Source organism: Thalassophryne amazonica, chromosome 12, assembly GCF_902500255.1.
Source record: "Thalassophryne amazonica chromosome 12, fThaAma1.1, whole genome shotgun sequence".
Taxonomy (NCBI): Eukaryota; Metazoa; Chordata; class Actinopteri; order Batrachoidiformes; family Batrachoididae; genus Thalassophryne; species Thalassophryne amazonica.
Genome location: NC_047114.1, coordinates 92,882,938 through 92,900,725, shown reverse-complemented (window position 1 = coordinate 92,900,725; position 17,788 = coordinate 92,882,938). Strand labels below are relative to the sequence as shown.

General features: G+C 43.8%; 1 protein-coding gene across 2 annotated transcripts in view; it reads right to left on the bottom strand.

Annotated features, from left to right (window-relative positions):
* LOC117521800 (phosphatase and actin regulator 1-like) overlaps positions 1 to 17,788 on the bottom strand; it is a 142,484-nt gene that overhangs the window by 21,467 nt on the left and 103,229 nt on the right. For both annotated transcript variants that reach the window (XM_034183148.1, XM_034183147.1), the window contains exons 4-7: positions 17,580 to 17,783; positions 15,292 to 15,637; positions 8,596 to 8,795; positions 6,096 to 6,252 (exon numbers count right to left, since the gene is read on the bottom strand). In XM_034183148.1, the coding sequence (XP_034039039.1) occupies positions 6,096 to 6,252; positions 8,596 to 8,795; positions 15,292 to 15,637; positions 17,580 to 17,783 (907 nt within the window). The remainder of the gene's footprint in view (positions 1 to 6,095; positions 6,253 to 8,595; positions 8,796 to 15,291; positions 15,638 to 17,579; positions 17,784 to 17,788) is intronic.

The window sequence follows — 17,788 nt, the reverse complement described above, 5'->3', positions numbered from 1 at the left end:
ACAAGAAAATGAAAATGTTTATTTTGGTTGTGGTCCATTTAAAAATCAAATGACAAAATAGAAGTAAATATAAATAATAATAATGTGTATATGATAACAAGAACCTAAACAATTTATAAATACACTAAGACAGTAAAAAAAACAAAAAACAAAAACAGGAAAAAAGGGCTGAGTTCGTCTTCTAATAATTTGTTAAGGTCTAAGGTTCTAAAAACATTCTGGACTCTCACGCCATTCCAACTGATTATAGAAACTAATTTATTACCACCCTTGAAAACTGTCAGCTACCTATTTTATAAACACGTCCCAATCTAGAGCCCGTGGATCCCCACAGGAAACACACTAGTTATTATTATTAGTTTAAACCATTTTTGCAGGTTAAAAACTGGTCTTTAAAAAAAAAGCTACTTAAAAAAAAATACTCCAATTCATCAGCTACTGGTGAAAAATTACACATACAATAAATAATAAAAAAAATATTTACACAAAAGCATAGAACAAGATCACAAACATCCATTTCCCCATATTTTACACAGCTTCAGAGATACATTTTGTGCTGCACATTTTATCTCCCAGTTCATCAGTTTGCAGTGACTGTGAAAGCTTTGAACTGGGGATTCTTATTATAGCACCGTGTCAGGACCCCGCGGCAGTCGAAGCCGCTCCAGGCACTCGATCAATAACACTCCATCTCCACGGATTTGATCTGGAACAGCTCAGCTCCGTGAGCGGCTCGTGCTTCGGTCTGCGCTCGGGCTGCCTGGCCTCACGTCAGCTTGTGTTATTTCTGCTCCCAGCTGACTGTTCTCAGTCGGGTCAGTCAAGACCCAAACCCAGATGAGAGCTCAGAGCATTTCAACTCTAAATAAAGTCCATCAAACATGTTTATTCTGGTCAGAGTCATCTTCATTATTCAGGTCGCTCTCTGCACGCCGGTCAGGTCCGGTCTGGGAATATTACAGGATGGCAACCACCCAGGCAGACAATGGGTACTTCTCCACCTCCAAAAAGTAACCCATTTGTGGGCGTCTCGTTGGCTTTCTCCAGCTGCTGTGGTTCTCAACACCCAAGACTCCCGAACGCTGGATCACACCCAGAGACATGCACCACATGACCAACATGTTGTAGCTGATGTTCCCTGACAGTGATCCCAGAAAGTGATCATCCTCATCTTAGCCTCCCTACGTAACCCTCTGTCATCCCAGCACTACCCAAGGATCTTTTTACTAGTGCTGGGTTGAAAAGATCGATCTGCCGATTTTAAACTGATTCTCATTTTAATTCCCACAGATCGATTCACACATCCAAAGATCGATTTAAAAAAATATATATACAACCCCTGGCAAAAATTATGGAATCACCGGCCTCAGAGGATGTTCCTTCAGTTGTTTAATTTTGTAGAAAAAAGCAGATCACAGACATGACACAAAACTAAAGTCATTTCAAATGGCAACTTTCTGGCTTTAAGAAACACTATAAGAAATCAAGAAAAAAAAGATTGTGGCAGTCAGTAACGGTTACTTTTTTAGACCAAGCAGAGGAAAAAAATATGGACTCACTCAATTCTGAGGAATAAATTATGGAATCACCCTGTAAATTTTCATCCCCAAAACTAACACCTGCATGAAATCACATCTGCTCGTTAGTCTGCATCTAAAAAGGAGTGATCACACCTTGGAGAGCTGTTGCACCAAGTGGACTGACATGAATCATGGCTCCAACACGAGAGATGTCAATTGAAACAAAGGAGAGGATTATCAAACTCTTAAAAGAGGGTAAATCATCACGCATGTTCACAGTCAGCTGTGTCTAAACTCTGGACCAAATACAAACAACATGGGAAGGTTGTTAAAGGCAAACATACTGGTAGATCAAGGAAGACATCAAAGCGCCAAGACAGAAAACTTAAAGCAATATGTCTCAAAATATGAAAATGCACAACAAAACAAATGAGGAACGAATGAGAGGAAACTGGAATCAACGTCTGTGACCGAACTGTACGAAACCGCCTAAAGAAAAGCTAAACGAAAGCCATCATTAACACTTAAACAGAAAAAAACAAGGTTACAATGGGCTAAGGAAAAGCAATCGTGGACTGTGGATGACTGGATGAAAGTCATATTCAGTGATTAATCTCGAATCTGCACTGGGCAAGGTGATGATGCTGGAACTTTTGTTTGGTGCCGTTCCAATGAGATTTACAAAGATGACTGCCTGAAGAGAACATGTAAATTTCCACAGTCATTGATGATATGGGGCTGCATGTCAGGTAAAGGCACTGGGGAGATGGCTGTCATTACATCATCAATAAATGCACAAGTTTACGTTGATATTTTGGACACTTTTCTGATGTTTGGGGATGATGAAATCATTTTTCAAGATGATAATGCATCTTGCCATAAAGCAAAAACTGTGAAAACATTCCTTGCAAAAAGACACATAGGGTCAATGTCATGACATAGGGTCAATGTCAACCAGCAGATGTGATATGATGCAGGTGTTAGTTTTGGGGATGAAAATTTACAGGGTGATTCCATAATTTATTCCTCAGAATTGAGTGAGTCCATATTTCTTTTCCTCTGCTTGGTCTAAAAAAGTAACTGTTACTGACTGCCACAATTATTTTTCCTGATTTCTTATAGTGTTTCTTAAAGCCAGAAAGTTGCCATTTGAAATGACTTTAGTTTTGTGTCATGTCTGTGATCTGCTTTTTTTCTACAAAATTAAACAACTGAATGAACATCCTCTGAGGCCGGTGATTCCATAATTTTTGCCAGGGGTTGTATGTATATATATATATATATATATATATATTATATATATGTTGACGCTATTCCAATGCTGGTGAGGAGTGCATATTATATATGTGAAAAAAAAATGACACTGCAGTTGGGCTGTTCCGTTGTTTCCGAGGATGTGAAAATGCTCATTTCTCTACAATGATTGCAGACCCACTGGTTAGAAACAGGTCCACAATTTATTGATTAACCTCTGTCAAAGCTATTTAAAGATGTCAATCATGACGACTGAGACTCTTGTCTGTTGCGGGCAAGAAAAGAGAAAAGTCCACCATTTAATTCACACAGTTTTTTTTCTTTCATTCCTCACACGAAGGTTCACTGGTGTGGACTGACGTTTCAGTCAGTCTCTTTTCCACCAGCGAGTGTGGTAAAAGTTCTCCTGCAGCCTGCGGCACAGACAGCGCTGCAGATGTGTTTGTAGGGGAGACCGGGACCGTTTGCCTACGGAACATTTTAAATTTATAACTCTTTGAAACACTATTGCCTGCATTTTGAGGGCCAAATTTTGTGAAGTAAAGCCTGGATCTGTTCAGTAATTCTGCCCTTCAGTATGATTGTAAAATAAAAATACGACTCTATCATTCTGGGAGGGGGATGGTCCGTACCATCAGTCTTATAGCCGTCATTATTAACTGCCAATACGTCATTAATTTGCTGTCAAATGTCAATATAATACCAGCATTATGTTACATAACTAGACAATTAGGTAACAGCTCACAAATGGGTTTTAATAATACTAACCTAAATCAATATCAGATTGAATTGAAATAATTGATTCTGAATCTTAAGAATCAGAATTGAATCAATTCTTGAAATCTGAATCAATACCCAACACTACTTTTTACCAAACTACTCCAAAATCCAATCACTTCTAGATATCTATCCAGCCATTTTCAAGTCATCTTGTCCTTACACACACACACACCAGCGAAAACAGTACCCTGCTATCACCACTTCACCAATGCACAGGGGGGAAAAAAATTCTAATAAATAAATTCCTCTCTTCGTGGAGAATTCCTCTCTTGGTTTTCGTCTTGGTCGCAGCACACTGGACCAGCTCTACACGCGCCATTGGGTGGTCGAGGGTTCATGGGAGTTTGCCCAACCAGTCCACGTGTTTTGTGGATCTGGAGAAGGCATTCGACCGTGTCCCTTGGGGCACCCTGTGGGGAGTGCTCCGGGAGCACGGGGTCCGGGGTCCTTTGCTAAGGGCTATCCAGTCCCTGTACGACCGCAGCAGGAGCTTGGCTTGCATTGCCGGTAGTAAGTCAAACCTGTTTCCAGTGCACATTGGCCTCCGCCAGAGCTGCCCTTTGTCACCGGTTCTGTTCATTATTTTTATGGACAGAATTTCTAGGCGCAGCCAGGGTGTAGAGGGGGTCTGGTTTGGGAACCACAGAATCTCGTCTCTGCTGTTTGCAGACGATGTGGTTCTGTTGGCTTTGTCAAATCAGGACCTTCAGCGTGCACTGGGGCGGTTTGCAGCCGAGTGTGAGGCATCCGGGATGAAAATCAGCACCTCCAAATCCGAGGCCATGGTTCTCAACCGGAAAAAGGTGCTTTGCCCTCTTCAGGTCGGTGGAGTGTCCTTGCCTCAAGTGGAGGAGTTTAAGTATCTCGGGGTCTTATTCACGAGTGAGGGACGGATGGAGCGTGAGATCGATAGACGGATTGGTGCAGCGTCTGCAGTGATGCGGTCGCTGTATCGGACCGTCGTGGTGAAGAGAGAGCTGAGTAGGGGGGAAAAGCTCTCGATTTACATTCCAATCCTCATCTATGGTCAAGAGATTTGGCTCATGACCGAAAGAATGAGATCGCGGGTACAAGCAGCCGAGATGAGTTTCCTCCGCAGGGTGGCTGGATTCTCCCTTAGAGATAGGGTGAGGAGCTCGGTCACTCGGGAGGAGCTCGGAGTCGAGCTGCTGCTCCTCCACGTCGAGTCAGTTGAGGTGGCTCGGGCATCTTTTCCGGATGCTCCCTGGACGCCTCGCTGGAGAGGTGTTCCGGGCACTTCCCATTGGGAGGAGGCCCCGGGGAAGACCCAGGACACGCTGGAAGGATTACATCTCTTGGCTGGCTTGGGAACGCCTTGGGGTTCCCCCAGAGGAGCTGGGGGAGGTGTGTGTGGATCGGGAGGTCTGGGCGGCTTTGCTTGAGCTGCTTCCCCCGCGACCCGACTCCGGATAAAGCGGAAGAAAATGGATGGATGGATGGAAATTCCTCTCTGTTCACTGTTGAGAGTCACAAGGATTCTCACAGTGAATCGAGGCACAAAAATAAAATTTAAAGTCAGCTTTATTATTATACATTTTGGGCATCGGGCACACGTATCTACACAAAGACACACAACACTGCTGGTAAAAAATAAATTCAAATAAAAATTGTGCATCGGAAGACACTGTGCAAAGGACACATGACAGAACCTTTGCCAAACACACAGGGAGCATGTGCTGTCTTCCAATCCCAGCAGGAGGGTTCTGACTGTTGTGCCAGTTTTTCCTCACTCCTCCTCCTGTGCATCAACATTTCCCACATTTCATATCTTCTCCACCACCCTTTCATTTTTACCCATATGCCTTTGGGCTTTTCTTTTTTCCTTCTTCTTAACGTGCCGCACTGCCGCGCCACTTCTTTTATTCAGGAAATAAACAAACATGTCACATTCAGAAGACAAGAGCGAAAGCACACAAAGCTTTGTGACCCTTTTAATAACCTGTTTACCATCACGGCGTATGTGCACAAAAACCTGCAGGTCCCGCATCGACGCGGCAGCAGTCGGTGCGCGTGGTTGGTTGTGTGCGGAGGAGTCGAGTGGAGCTAGTTTGGCACATGCATCACCGTGGTGATTCAGTGAGCGAGGGAGGAAGTCTGACAGGAGGAGGGAAAGAGAGAGAGAGAGAGAAAACGCACTGGGAAAAAGGAGGAGGGGTTGATGCGTTGCTGAAATTAGGTCAGCTCCATTTTCAAGAGCCTTGATTTAACAAGACAGAGTGCTTATCCTTATTGCATGTTGACGGGAGGTGTGTGTGTGTGTGTGTGTGGGGGGGGGGGGGGGGGGATGATAAAAAAACAACTCTAATGTATATTAAAAAAAACCTGGCTTTGGACTGAGTCACAGATCCATTTGCCTTGATATTGGGTCACCGTCAGCTCATACTAAGAAAATAATTAGGCTGTGATGCCTCACGTCATTTCCCAGCGGTCGTTAAGCAGCTAAACGATTCGGGTTCACTGAAAACATTTGGCACTCAAAGCACGCCGTCATTTTTACGCCTGCGTGCGTTCGCGCCTCACCGTGTGAGTTTGGTGCCAATCTGCTGCCGGGACTCCAGCCGTTCCTCGTCGGTCTGCATGGGCAGGATGTTCTTCTCCTCCAGCTCTCTCTTGGATGGACGGTTGCTCAGCTTGATGGCCAGAGAATCTTTCCTCAGCACCTTCTGTGCAAGAGTACCTATAAAAAAAAAAAAAAAAACGCACACAGCACAGACAAACGTGACACGAGCTGAAAGAACGCAACTGAAAATAGTAAAAGGACACCAAGCATTTGGTTTGTACAAGTGAACAGACGTATATTAAATCATACAGGTGTAAAATATTTATCATTTTCAACATCTGTTAGAAAGCATGTACAGAAGAAAAGCAGTGTCAAATTCTGGTCTGAAAATTCACAGAAATTAATTGCAGAAATTTGATAAAATTCAGATCAACAAAATTCTAAAAAAAAAAATTAAATAACTGACAATTCCTTTGAATTGTGCTCTGACTGTCAACTGTGGGACCTTATATGTAGACAGGTGTGTGTCTTTCCAAATCATGTCCAATCAAGTGAATTTATCCCAGGTGGACTCCAATTAAGTTGTAGAAACATCTCAAGGATGATCAGTGGAAACAGGATGCACCTGAGCTCAATTTAAAAATTTTAAGCTTCATGATAAAGGCTGTGAATACTACATGTGATTTCTTAGTTTTTTTGTTGTTTTATTTTATAAATTTGAAAAAAAAAAAAGAAAAAAAAAAAAGAAAAAAAAAAAAATGCACCAGAGCTCAATATTGAGCTTCATGATGGCTGTGAATACTTATGTACATGTGATTCACATACACACGCACTCATCTTCAACTGCTTACTCCAATTAAGGGTCGCAGGGGGCTGGAGCATATCCCAGCAGTCAGAGGGCGAGGTGGGGTTCACCCTGGACAAGACGCCAGACTGTCATAGGGCCACACATATCAATCAATCAATCATTTTTTTTTTTATATAGCGCCAAATCACAACAAACAGTTGCCCCAAGGCGCTTTATATTGCAAGGCAAGGCCATACAATAATTATGTAAAACCCCAACGGTCAAAACGACCCCCTGCAAGCAAGCACTTGGCTACAGTGGGAAGGAAAAACTCCCTTTTAACAGGAAGAAACCTCCAGCAGAACCAGGCTCAGGGAGGGGCAGTCTTCTGCTGGGACTGGTTGGGGCTGAGGGAGAGAACCAGGAAAAAGACATGCTGTGGAGGGGAGCAGAGATCGATCACTAATGATTAAATGCAGAGTGGTGCATACAGAGCAAAAAGAGAAAGACACAGTGCATCATGGGAACCCCCCAGCAGTCTACGTCTATAGCAGCATAACTAAGGGATGGTTCAGGGTCACCTGATCCAGCCCTAACTATAAGCTTTAGCAAAAAGGAAAGTTTTAAGCCTAATCTTAAAAGTAGAGAGGGTGTCTGTCTCCCATACATAGACAAACAAACACATTCACACCCCCACGCACACACCTAAGGACAATTTTAAAGATTCCAATCCACCCAACCTGCATGTCTTTGGATGTGGGAGGAAGCTGGAGCACCCGGAGGAAACCCATACAAACACGGGGAGAACATGCAAACTCCACACAGAAAGGCCACAGGCAGGAATCAAACCCTTGACCTTCTCGCTGTGAGGCAATAGTGCTAACCACTAAGCACTGTGCTGCCCTAATGTGATTTCTTAGTTTTTTTTATTTTTAATAAATAAATAAAAAAATAAAAAAAACTTTTTCACATTGTCATTATGGGGTATTGTGTGTAGAATTTTGAGGAAAAAAATGTATTTCATCCATTTTGGAATAAGGCCGTAACATAAAAAAATGTGCAAAAAGTGAAGCTCTGAATACTTTCTGGATGCACTGTAAATGAAATAATATGGTTTACTATGCAGTTAATTGTACAAGCGGACCGTCTCAAAAGTTTGTACTCCAGCATTTTCATAGAGATAAAAGGTTTACTATTAGCCTCGTTAAGATTAATTAGTATGCATCAATACGTTGGTCGTGTTAGACTGATGCTAATAGATGGTTACTGCAGCAAAATCCAGACTTACTTTTTAATACCAGCACACAAGCTGGTAAAACCACCACCCAGTCTGCAAAATATGCGTTAAGCATAAACAGAACCAAAGCTAGTCTGTTAGCCTAAGCTAGCATGACAACTATGAGATGGGGTTGTGTTCAAGGTTCATTCATCTCACCTAAGTCATGCCACGTTTTGCCTATCCATCACCTCTTTGTCCATTTATGGGTTGGCTGTGACTCAGGTAGACTCCGCCCCTTTGGAGCTTCAAAACCGTTCTTCAGATAACGTATGGGTGATGTCATAGAGGGTTTGTACCCCCCGCCACATAGCAAAATACCCAAATATAAACCAGACCAAAAAGCCTTAACAATAATCCCGACACTTGAATGAATATCAGAATGGGGGTGTGAACTCATTTTAAATAAATTTGCTTTAATTCGATAAAGCAATAAAAGCGGGTAAAAGCTGCTCACTTGTAAATATGGAGTCGTCGTCGTCGTCGTCATCTTCATCATCATCCACGTCGTCGTCTTCGTCCTTGTACATGCTTGGCAGGTCTTCATAGTCAGACTCGTTGGGGATGTTCTCCTTGTCGTCGTCATAGTCGATGATTATAGACGGCACTTCTCTTCGATCCAGGGTTACGCACTGACCTCCGCCGTGCAACGCCGAGCTAGTGGATTAAAACATAAATGTGTTATGACCTTGGTTAGGGAAAGAACCCGGCTAAATCCTCAACAGCTGATTGGAAAACTTTCGAATTCATGAAATAGGGTTTGAAATGTGGGACTCAATCAGCTGAGTTGAGGTTTTAAGATCTCAGACTGCTCTGGTTTACTCGGATAAAGGGTCTGGTTTGTCCCAATACAGTCAGAAAGAGTTTGTATGTGTGCAGGAGGGTTAACTATAAAACACACCATCTGAATAAGTGAAGAACAAAAAGCCTGAATACAGACTTCTGCACCACACGATCCTCTGCACTACCCAAAGGAGGACAAAACCTGCAGGAACAACTCCTTTTTTCAAAATGATTGAATTCTACAAGCGCAAACCAATTACACATCCTCTGTAGACTGATTCATTTCAGTCTGGTTGGATCTTCTTTAGATGATCTACTGTTATGTCAGAGCTTCAGAATAATTGTGTGCAATGCCAGGGCTTTAGCTTTCTTTGGCGAGAAAGTGACGCTAGCTTAGAAGATTACATAATACACCAGTCCACTACTCTCCTGTCCCCTTCTCCAAACATAAAGGAACACACTCGTGAAAAGAGCAGCTGGTCATATTATGTCAGGCCAACTGCAAGAGAGACGCCTACGCCGCATGTGGAAGCGTGGGTATGTGGGCTTCAAAATTAGGCCATGCTAGCGTAATAGGCAACATGCCCATTTAGACCGGTACACCAACACTACAACACAACCTCAATAAAGTGCTGAGATATTTAAATGTAAGGTTAAAGCCATTCTTTGAGTATTTCAATGTATTAATAAGCAACAGGCCTGACTGGTCATTATAAAAATTAAACCTTTGTTAATTTCTCTCTTCAAGTAGTCAGAAGATGACATTGCTTTAACCTGTTTATGCCCAGATTTTTTTTATAAGTGGAAAAAGTTGCATTAATACCTTTGAGATTTTTATTGCAAGTAGAAAATAACAGTGATACACTTCGGCAACAATTGTTGCCAGCGGGGCAAAACGGTTTAAGGAAGTTTCTTCAGCTGCTCCCTTGTTTTCACTTGGGATCGTCACAGTAGATCCGAGATGGATCTCCTTGTTGATTTGGCACAAGTTTTACACTGGACACTCTTCCTGACACAACTCCATATCACATGGAGAATGGGAAGGGGTGGGGTTTGAACCGGGAACCTTCAATTCAATTCAATTCAATTTTTTTTTTATATAGCGCCAAATCACAACAAACAGTTGCCCCAAGGCGCTTTATATTGTAAGGCAAGGCCATACAATAATGATGTAAAACCCCAACGGTCAAAACGACCCCCTGTGAGCAAGCACTTGGCTACAGTGGGAAGGAAAAACTCCCTTTTAACAGGAAGAAACCTCCAGCAGAACCAGGCTCAGGGAGGGGCAGTCTTCTGCTGGGACTGGTTGGGGCTGAGGGAGAGAACCAGGAAAAAGACATGCTGTGGAGGGGAGCAGAGATCGATCACTAATGATTAAATGCAGAGTGGTGCATACAGAGCAAAAAGAGAAAGAAACAGTGCATCATGGGAACCCCCCAGCAGTCTACGTCTATAGCAGCATAACTAAGGGATGGTTCAGGGTCAGTGTCTGTCTCCCTGATCTGAATTGGGAGCTGGTTCCACAGGAGAGGAGCCTGAAAGCTGAAGGCTCTGCCTCCCATTCTACTCTTACAAACCCTAGGAACTACAAGTAAGCCTGCAGTCTGAGAGCGAAGCGCTCTATTGGGGTGATATGGTACTATGAGGTCCCTAAGATAAGATGGGACCTGATTATTCAAAACCTTATAAGTAAGAAGAAGAATTTTAAATTCTATTCTAGAATTAACAGGAAGCCAATGAAGAGAGGCCAATATGGGTGAGATATGCTCTCTCCTTCTAGTCCCCGTCAGCACTCTAGCTGCAGCATTTTGAATTAACTGAAGGCTTTTTAGGGAACTTTTAGGACAACCTGATAATAATGAATTACAATAGTCCAGCCTAGAGGAAATAAATGCATGAATTAGTTTTTCAGCATCACTCTGAGACAAGACCTTTCTGATTTTAGAGATATTGCGTAAATGCAAAAAAGCAGTCCTACATATTTGTTTAATATGCGCTTTGAATGACATATCCTGATCAAAAATGACTCCAAGATTTCTCACAGTATTACTAGAGGTCAGGGTAATGCCATCCACAGTAAGGATCTGGTTAGACACCATGTTTCTAAGATTTGTGGGGCCAAGTACAATAACTTCAGTTTTATCTGAGTTTAAAAGCAGGAAATTAGAGGTCATCCATGTCTTTATGTCTGTAAGACAATCCTGCAGTTTAGCTAATTGGTGTGTGTCGTCTGGCTTCATGGATAGATAAAGCTGGGTATCATCTGCGTAACAATGAAAATTTAAGCAATACCGTCTAATAATACTGCCTAAGGGAAGCATATATAAAGTGAATAAAATTGGTCCTAGCACAGAACCTTGTGGAACTCCATAATTAACTTTAGTCTGTGAAGAAGATTCCCCATTTACATGAACAAATTGTAATCTATTAGACAAATATGATTCAAACCACTGCAGCGCAGTGCCTTTAATACCTATGGCATGCTCTAATCTCTGTAATAAAATTTTATGGTCAACAGTATCAAAAGCAGCACTGAGGTCTAACAGAACAAGCACAGAGATGAGTCCACTGTCCGAGGCCATAAGAAGATCATTTGTAACCTTCACTAATGCTGTTTCTGTACTATGATGAATTCTAAAACCTGACTGAAACTCTTCAAATAGACCATTCCTCTGCAGATGATCAGTTAGCTGTTTTACAACTACCCTTTCAAGAATTTTTGAGAGAAAAGGAAGGTTGGAGATTGGCCTATAATTAGCTAAGATAGCTGGGTCAAGTGATGGCTTTTTAAGTAATGGTTTAATTACTGCCACCTTAAAAGCCTGTGGTACATAGCCAACTAACAAAGATAGATTGATCATATTTAAGATCGAAGCATTAAATAATGGTAGGGCTTCCTTGAGCAGCCTGGTAGGAATGGGGTCTAATAAACATGTTGATGGTTTGGATGAAGTAACTAATGAAAATAACTCAGACAGAACAATCGGAGAGAAAGAGTCTAACCAAATACCGGCATCACTGAAAGCAGCCAAAGATAACGATACGTCTTTGGGATGGTTATGAGTAATTTTTTCTCTAATAGTTAAAATTTTGTTAGCAAAGAAAGTCATGAACTCATTACTAGTTAAAGTTAATGGAATACTCAGCTCAATAGAGCTCTGACTCTTTGTCAGCCTGGCTACAGTGCTGAAAAGAAACCTGGGGTTGTTCTTATTTTCTTCAATTAGTGATGAGTAGAAAGATGTCCTAGCTTTACGGAGGGCTTTTTTATAGAGCAACAGACTCTTTTTCCAGGCTAAGTGAAGATCTTCTAAATTAGTGAGACGCCATTTCCTCTCCAACTTACGGGTTATCTGCTTTAAGCTACGAGTTTGAGAGTTATACCATGGAGTCAGACACTTCTGATTTAAAGCTCTCTTTTTCAGAGGAGCTACAGCATCCAAAGCTGTCTTCAATGAGGATGTAAAACTATTGACGAGATACTCTATCTCCCTTACAGAGTTTAGGTAGCTACTCTGCACTGTGTTGTTATATGGCATTAGAGAACATAAAGAAGGAATCATATCCTTAAACCTAGTTACAGCGCTTTCTGAAAGACTTCTAGTGTAATGAAACTTATTCCCTACTGCTGGGTAGTCCATCAGAGTAAATGTAAATGTTATTAAAAAATGATCAGACAGAAGGGAGTTTTCAGGGAATACTGTTAAGTCTTCTATTTCCATACCATAAGTCAGAACAAGATCTAAGATATGATTAAAGTGGTGGGTGGACTCATTTACTTTTTGAGCAAAGCCAATAGAGTCTAATAATAGATTAAATGAAGTGTTGAGGCTGTCATTCTCAGCATCTGTGTGGATGTTAAAATCGCCCACTATAATTATCTTATCTGAGCTAAGCACTAAGTCAGACAAAAGGTCTGAAAATTCACAGAGAAACTCACAGTAACGACCAGGTGGACGATAGATAATAACAAATAAAACTGGTTTTTGGGACTTCCAATTTGGATGGACAAGACTAAGAGACAAGCTTTCAAATGAATTAAAGCTCTGTCTGGGTTTTTGATTAATTAATAAGCTGGAATGGAAGATTGCTGCTAATCCTCCGCCCCGGCCCGTGCTACGAGCATTCTGACAGTTAGTGTGACTCGGGGGTGTTGACTCATTTAAACTAACATATTCATCCTGCTGTAACCAGGTTTCTGTTAGGCAGAATAAATCAATATGTTGATCAATTATTATATCATTTACCAACAGGGACTTAGAAGAGAGAGACCTAATGTTTAATAGACCACATTTAACTGTTTTAGTCTGTGGTGCAGTTGAAGGTGCTATATTATTTTTTCTTTTTGAATTTTTATGCTTAAATAGATTTTTGCTGGTTATTGGTAGTCTGGGAGCAGGCACCGTCTCTACGGGGATGGGGTAATGAGGGGATGGCAGGGGGAGAGAAGCTGCAGAGAGGTGTGTAAGACTACAACTCTGCTTCCTGGTCCCAACCCTGGATAGTCACGGTTTGGAGGATTTAAGAAAATTAGCCAGATTTCTAGAAATGAGAGCTGCTCCATCCAAAGTGGGATGGATGCCGTCTCTCCTAACAAGACCAGGTTTTCCCCAGAAGCTTTGCCAATTATCTATGAAGCCCACCTCATTTTTTGGACACCACTCAGACAGCCAGCAATTCAAGGAGAACATGCGGCTAAACATGTCACTCCCGGTCTGATTGGGGAGGGGCCCAGAGAAAACTACAGAGTCCGACATTGTTTTTGCAAAGTTACACACCGATTTAATGTTAATTTTAGTGACCTCCGATTGGCGTAACCGGGTGTCATTACTGCCGACGTGAATTACAATCTTACCAAATTTACGCTTAGCCTTAACCAGCAGTTTCAAATTTCCTTCAATGTCGCCTGCTCTGGCCCCCGGAAGACAATTGACTATGGTTGCTGGTGTCGCTAACTTCACATTTCTCAAAACAGAGTCGCCAATAACCAGAGTTTGATCCTCGGCGGGTGTGTCGTCGAGTGGGGAAAAACGGTTAGAGATGTGAACGGGTTGGCGGTGTACACGGGGCTTCTGTTTAGGGCTACGCTTCCTCCTCACAGTCACCCAGTCAGCCTGCTTTCCCGGCTGCTCGGGATCTGCCAGGGGGGAACTAACGGCGGCTAAGCTACCTTGGTCCGCACCGACTACAGGGGCCTGGCTAGCTGTAGAATTTTCCACGGTGCGGAGCCGAGTCTCCAATTCGCCCAGCCTGGCCTCCAAAGCTACGAATAAGCTACACTTATTACAAGTACCATTACTGCTAAAGGAGGCCGAGGAATAACTAAACATTTCACACCCAGAGCAGAAAAGTGCGGGAGAGACAGGAGAAGCCGCCATGCTAAATCGGCTAAGAGCTAGTAGCTACGCTAAGCTAGCGGATTCCTAAAAACACGCAAAGTGAATAATGTGTAAATAATTTAGAGGTGATTCAGCAGAAGGAGTGCTTTAGTTAAGGCACGTAAAGATTACACTGGGAAACAAATCGTAATCTAGATAACTAGATCAATCTAACTGCGCAGATTAAACAGCTAACAGATACAGAAAAACACCGCTGTGCTCCGGAACAGGAAGTGATACAATACCGCAGTGAGAGCCAACCACCAGTAGAGGCAAGCAAGCAATTTGCAAGCAAGTGCGCTTGCTTCCACACTGGAAGCAAGCGCACATAACCGCTTGGCCACCACCCCATGCTAAGCTCTGTAAATGACATTTAAATGTTAGCATATGCCAAGAGGCATTTGCAGTTAGTATTAGCATAAGGCGCTAGCTAGCCTGCCCATACGTAGACCTTGGTTCGACTCCCCTCAGGCTATCTGTCTGTTTCCTTGGACAAGACACTTAATCTACATTGTCTCAGTTCACCCAGCTGTAAATTGGTACCGGCCTCAGATGGGGAAGTAATCTGCATCTGACTGGCATCCCATCCAGGGGAATCGTAGCCTCTCATCCACTTGACGCTATGGAATCCATAGATAAGCACTGGGACCAACAGGCCCTAGTGCCCTTATAGGATTAACATATACAGTCAAGTGTTACAAGTCAGCATTAGCAGTCACGCTTTCCATGATTAGCAATGATTGGTCATGATTACCGTGAATGTATATGCTAAAGTTAAGACGTGACTGTATATTCCCTGAGGGAGGCTTCCCAAGGGATTAATAAAGTTCTATCTAATCTAATCTAATATGCTAATGCTAACTGAGGTTAGCATTTTTGGTAGTGCAGCTCCACAGCAGTAAAACGAGGTGTGTCAGTGTAACAATGTTACGTGGTACATCTGGAAATCCAGCAGTGCAACACAACCCAACAGTCTTCTGATGACTACGGACCTTTCGAACCGCTGCATGGAGAGCGCCAGGGTTTTATTGAGCTCCTCGATGATGCGACTGGGTGCGTGCATGCTGCCGTACTGAAGCTGCAGGGGATGGCCATGGCTCTGGTGAAGGCTGGAGAGCACGGAGAGCTGAGAGGGCAGCAAGGTGCCATGGTGGGCGGACAAATTCTGAGGAGGGGCGCACTTCTGGGAGAGAATGCCGAGGGGGTTGGGGGTGGGAGAAGGTGAGGTGGAAGAGTCCAGCCCCCCCGGGGGCACGCAAATCATCACTTTCTTAGGCGGCAGAGGAGGAGAGTGTTTCCCACCTGGCATGCAGGGTAACTTCATTAGCTGACAAGAATCTACAGAGGGGAAAAAATAGACAGACAGATAAACAAATTAATAGAAAAAGAGGCGTGGTTCAGACGTCAGCTGTGGGAATTAGGTCATGTAATGCCACTTCCCTCTGACTGACTGACTGACAGACAGCGCCCAGCTGACCTCACCAGGAGGAATTTAATGAGCCTACTATAATCCATTACACGTGTGACAATGACGAGCGGATCGTAAGTGGTCATAGCATGGCTGTCAAATAAAAAAAGAAAAGAACCATCACTATCTACCACAGGACTCGAGCAAGTACCATTTTCTAATACCAGTACTGATGATTAGTAATCAATTAGTTATTAGGACTAATGGGATGCCTGAAATTATACACATTTGCAGTAAAAATGAAAGGAGAAGGGCATGGACATGAGTGCAGCACCTCAAGTTGCACTGGCCACGGGTACGAGAGCGATACCTCAAGTTGCACTGGTCTCAGGTATGAGAGCGATACCTCACATGGCACTGGCCTTGGGTATGAACACGGCACTAGCCACGGGTATGAGAGCGATACCTCAAGTTACACTGGTCTCAGGTATGAGAGCAATGCCTCATGTGGCACTGGCCTTGGGTAAGAACACGGCACTGGCCATGGGTATGAGAGCGATACCTCAAGTTGAACTGGCCTCGGGTACGAGAGCGATACCTCAGGTTGCACTGGCCACTGGTACAAGAGCGATACCTCAAGTTGCACTGGTCTCAGGTATGACAGCGATACCTCACATGGCACTGGCCTTGCGTATGAACACGGCACTAGCCACGGGTACGAGAGCGATACCTCAAGTTGCACTGGTCTCAGGTATGAGGACGATACCTCATGTGGCACTGGCCTTGGGTACGAACACGGCACTGGCCACGGGTACGAGAGCGATACCTTAAGTTGCACTGGTCTCAGGTATGAGAGCGATACCTCAGGTGGCACTGGCCTTGGGTACGAACATGGCACTGGCCACGGGTACGAGAGCGATACCTCAAGTTGCACTGGTCTCAGGTACGAGAGCGATACCGCAAGTGGCACTGGCCACGGGTACGAGAGCGATACCTCAAGTGGCACTGGCCTCGGGTACGAGAGCGATACCTCAGGTTGCACTGGCCTTGGGTACGAGAGCGATACCTCAGGTTGCACTGGCCTCGGGTACGAGAGCGATACCTCAGGTTGCACTGGCCACTGGTACGAGAGCGATACCTCAAGTTGCACTGGCCTCAGGTACGAGAGCGATACCTCACATGGCACTGGCCTTGGGTATGAACACGGCACTAGCCACGGGTACGAGAGCGATACCTCAAGTTGCACTGGTCTCAGGTATGAGAGCGATACCTCACGTGGCACTGGCCTTGGGTACGAACACGGCACTGGCCACGGGTACGAGAGCGATACCTTAAGTTGCACTGGTCTCAGGTATGAGAGCGATACCTCACGTGGCACTGGCCTTGGGTACGAACACGGCACTGGCCACTGGTACGAGAGCGATACCTCAAGTTGCACTGGCCTCGGGTACGCGAGTGATACCTCAAGTGGCACTGGCCACTGGTACGAGAGCGATTCCTCAAGTGGCACTGGCCACGGGTACAAGAGTTGTATCTGAAATGGCAGTGTCTATAGCTATGAGACATTTTTGTACAGTGGTGCTGTCTGAGCAAATATGGCAGAACCCAGCAGTATTAACAATGTAGTGTTGTACTACTACTAACCCAGTCGGATTTTTGAAAAAGTAATAATGATATGATAATCATAAAAAACGGTTAATATGAGATCTGATAATCGGCTCATTTGATAACCAGCTGACCCCTAATCTACACTGAACATTAATCAACATCTGAGGGAGACGACTGCAGAAACACCAGAGAAAACAACAAAAACAAATGTTGGTTTGGATGAGTGTAGCGGTATCGCCCGCTGTGATGCCTCAACAAACCCACCTGTGCTGTGGTTTGGGATCCTAGAGAAGGGCTTTGGGGGGAGGGCCGGTGGCTGTTTGTGGTACAGCGAGGGTTTGGTTGGTGTATCTTGAAGGTCACCTGGGAAGGTGACTGATTTTTTGGTGGGCAGGACCACAGATGACTTAATAGAGGAGTTCTGAGGGCAAACTCTGCCGTCCATCGAGGATCGGAACTCAACACTTGCTGAT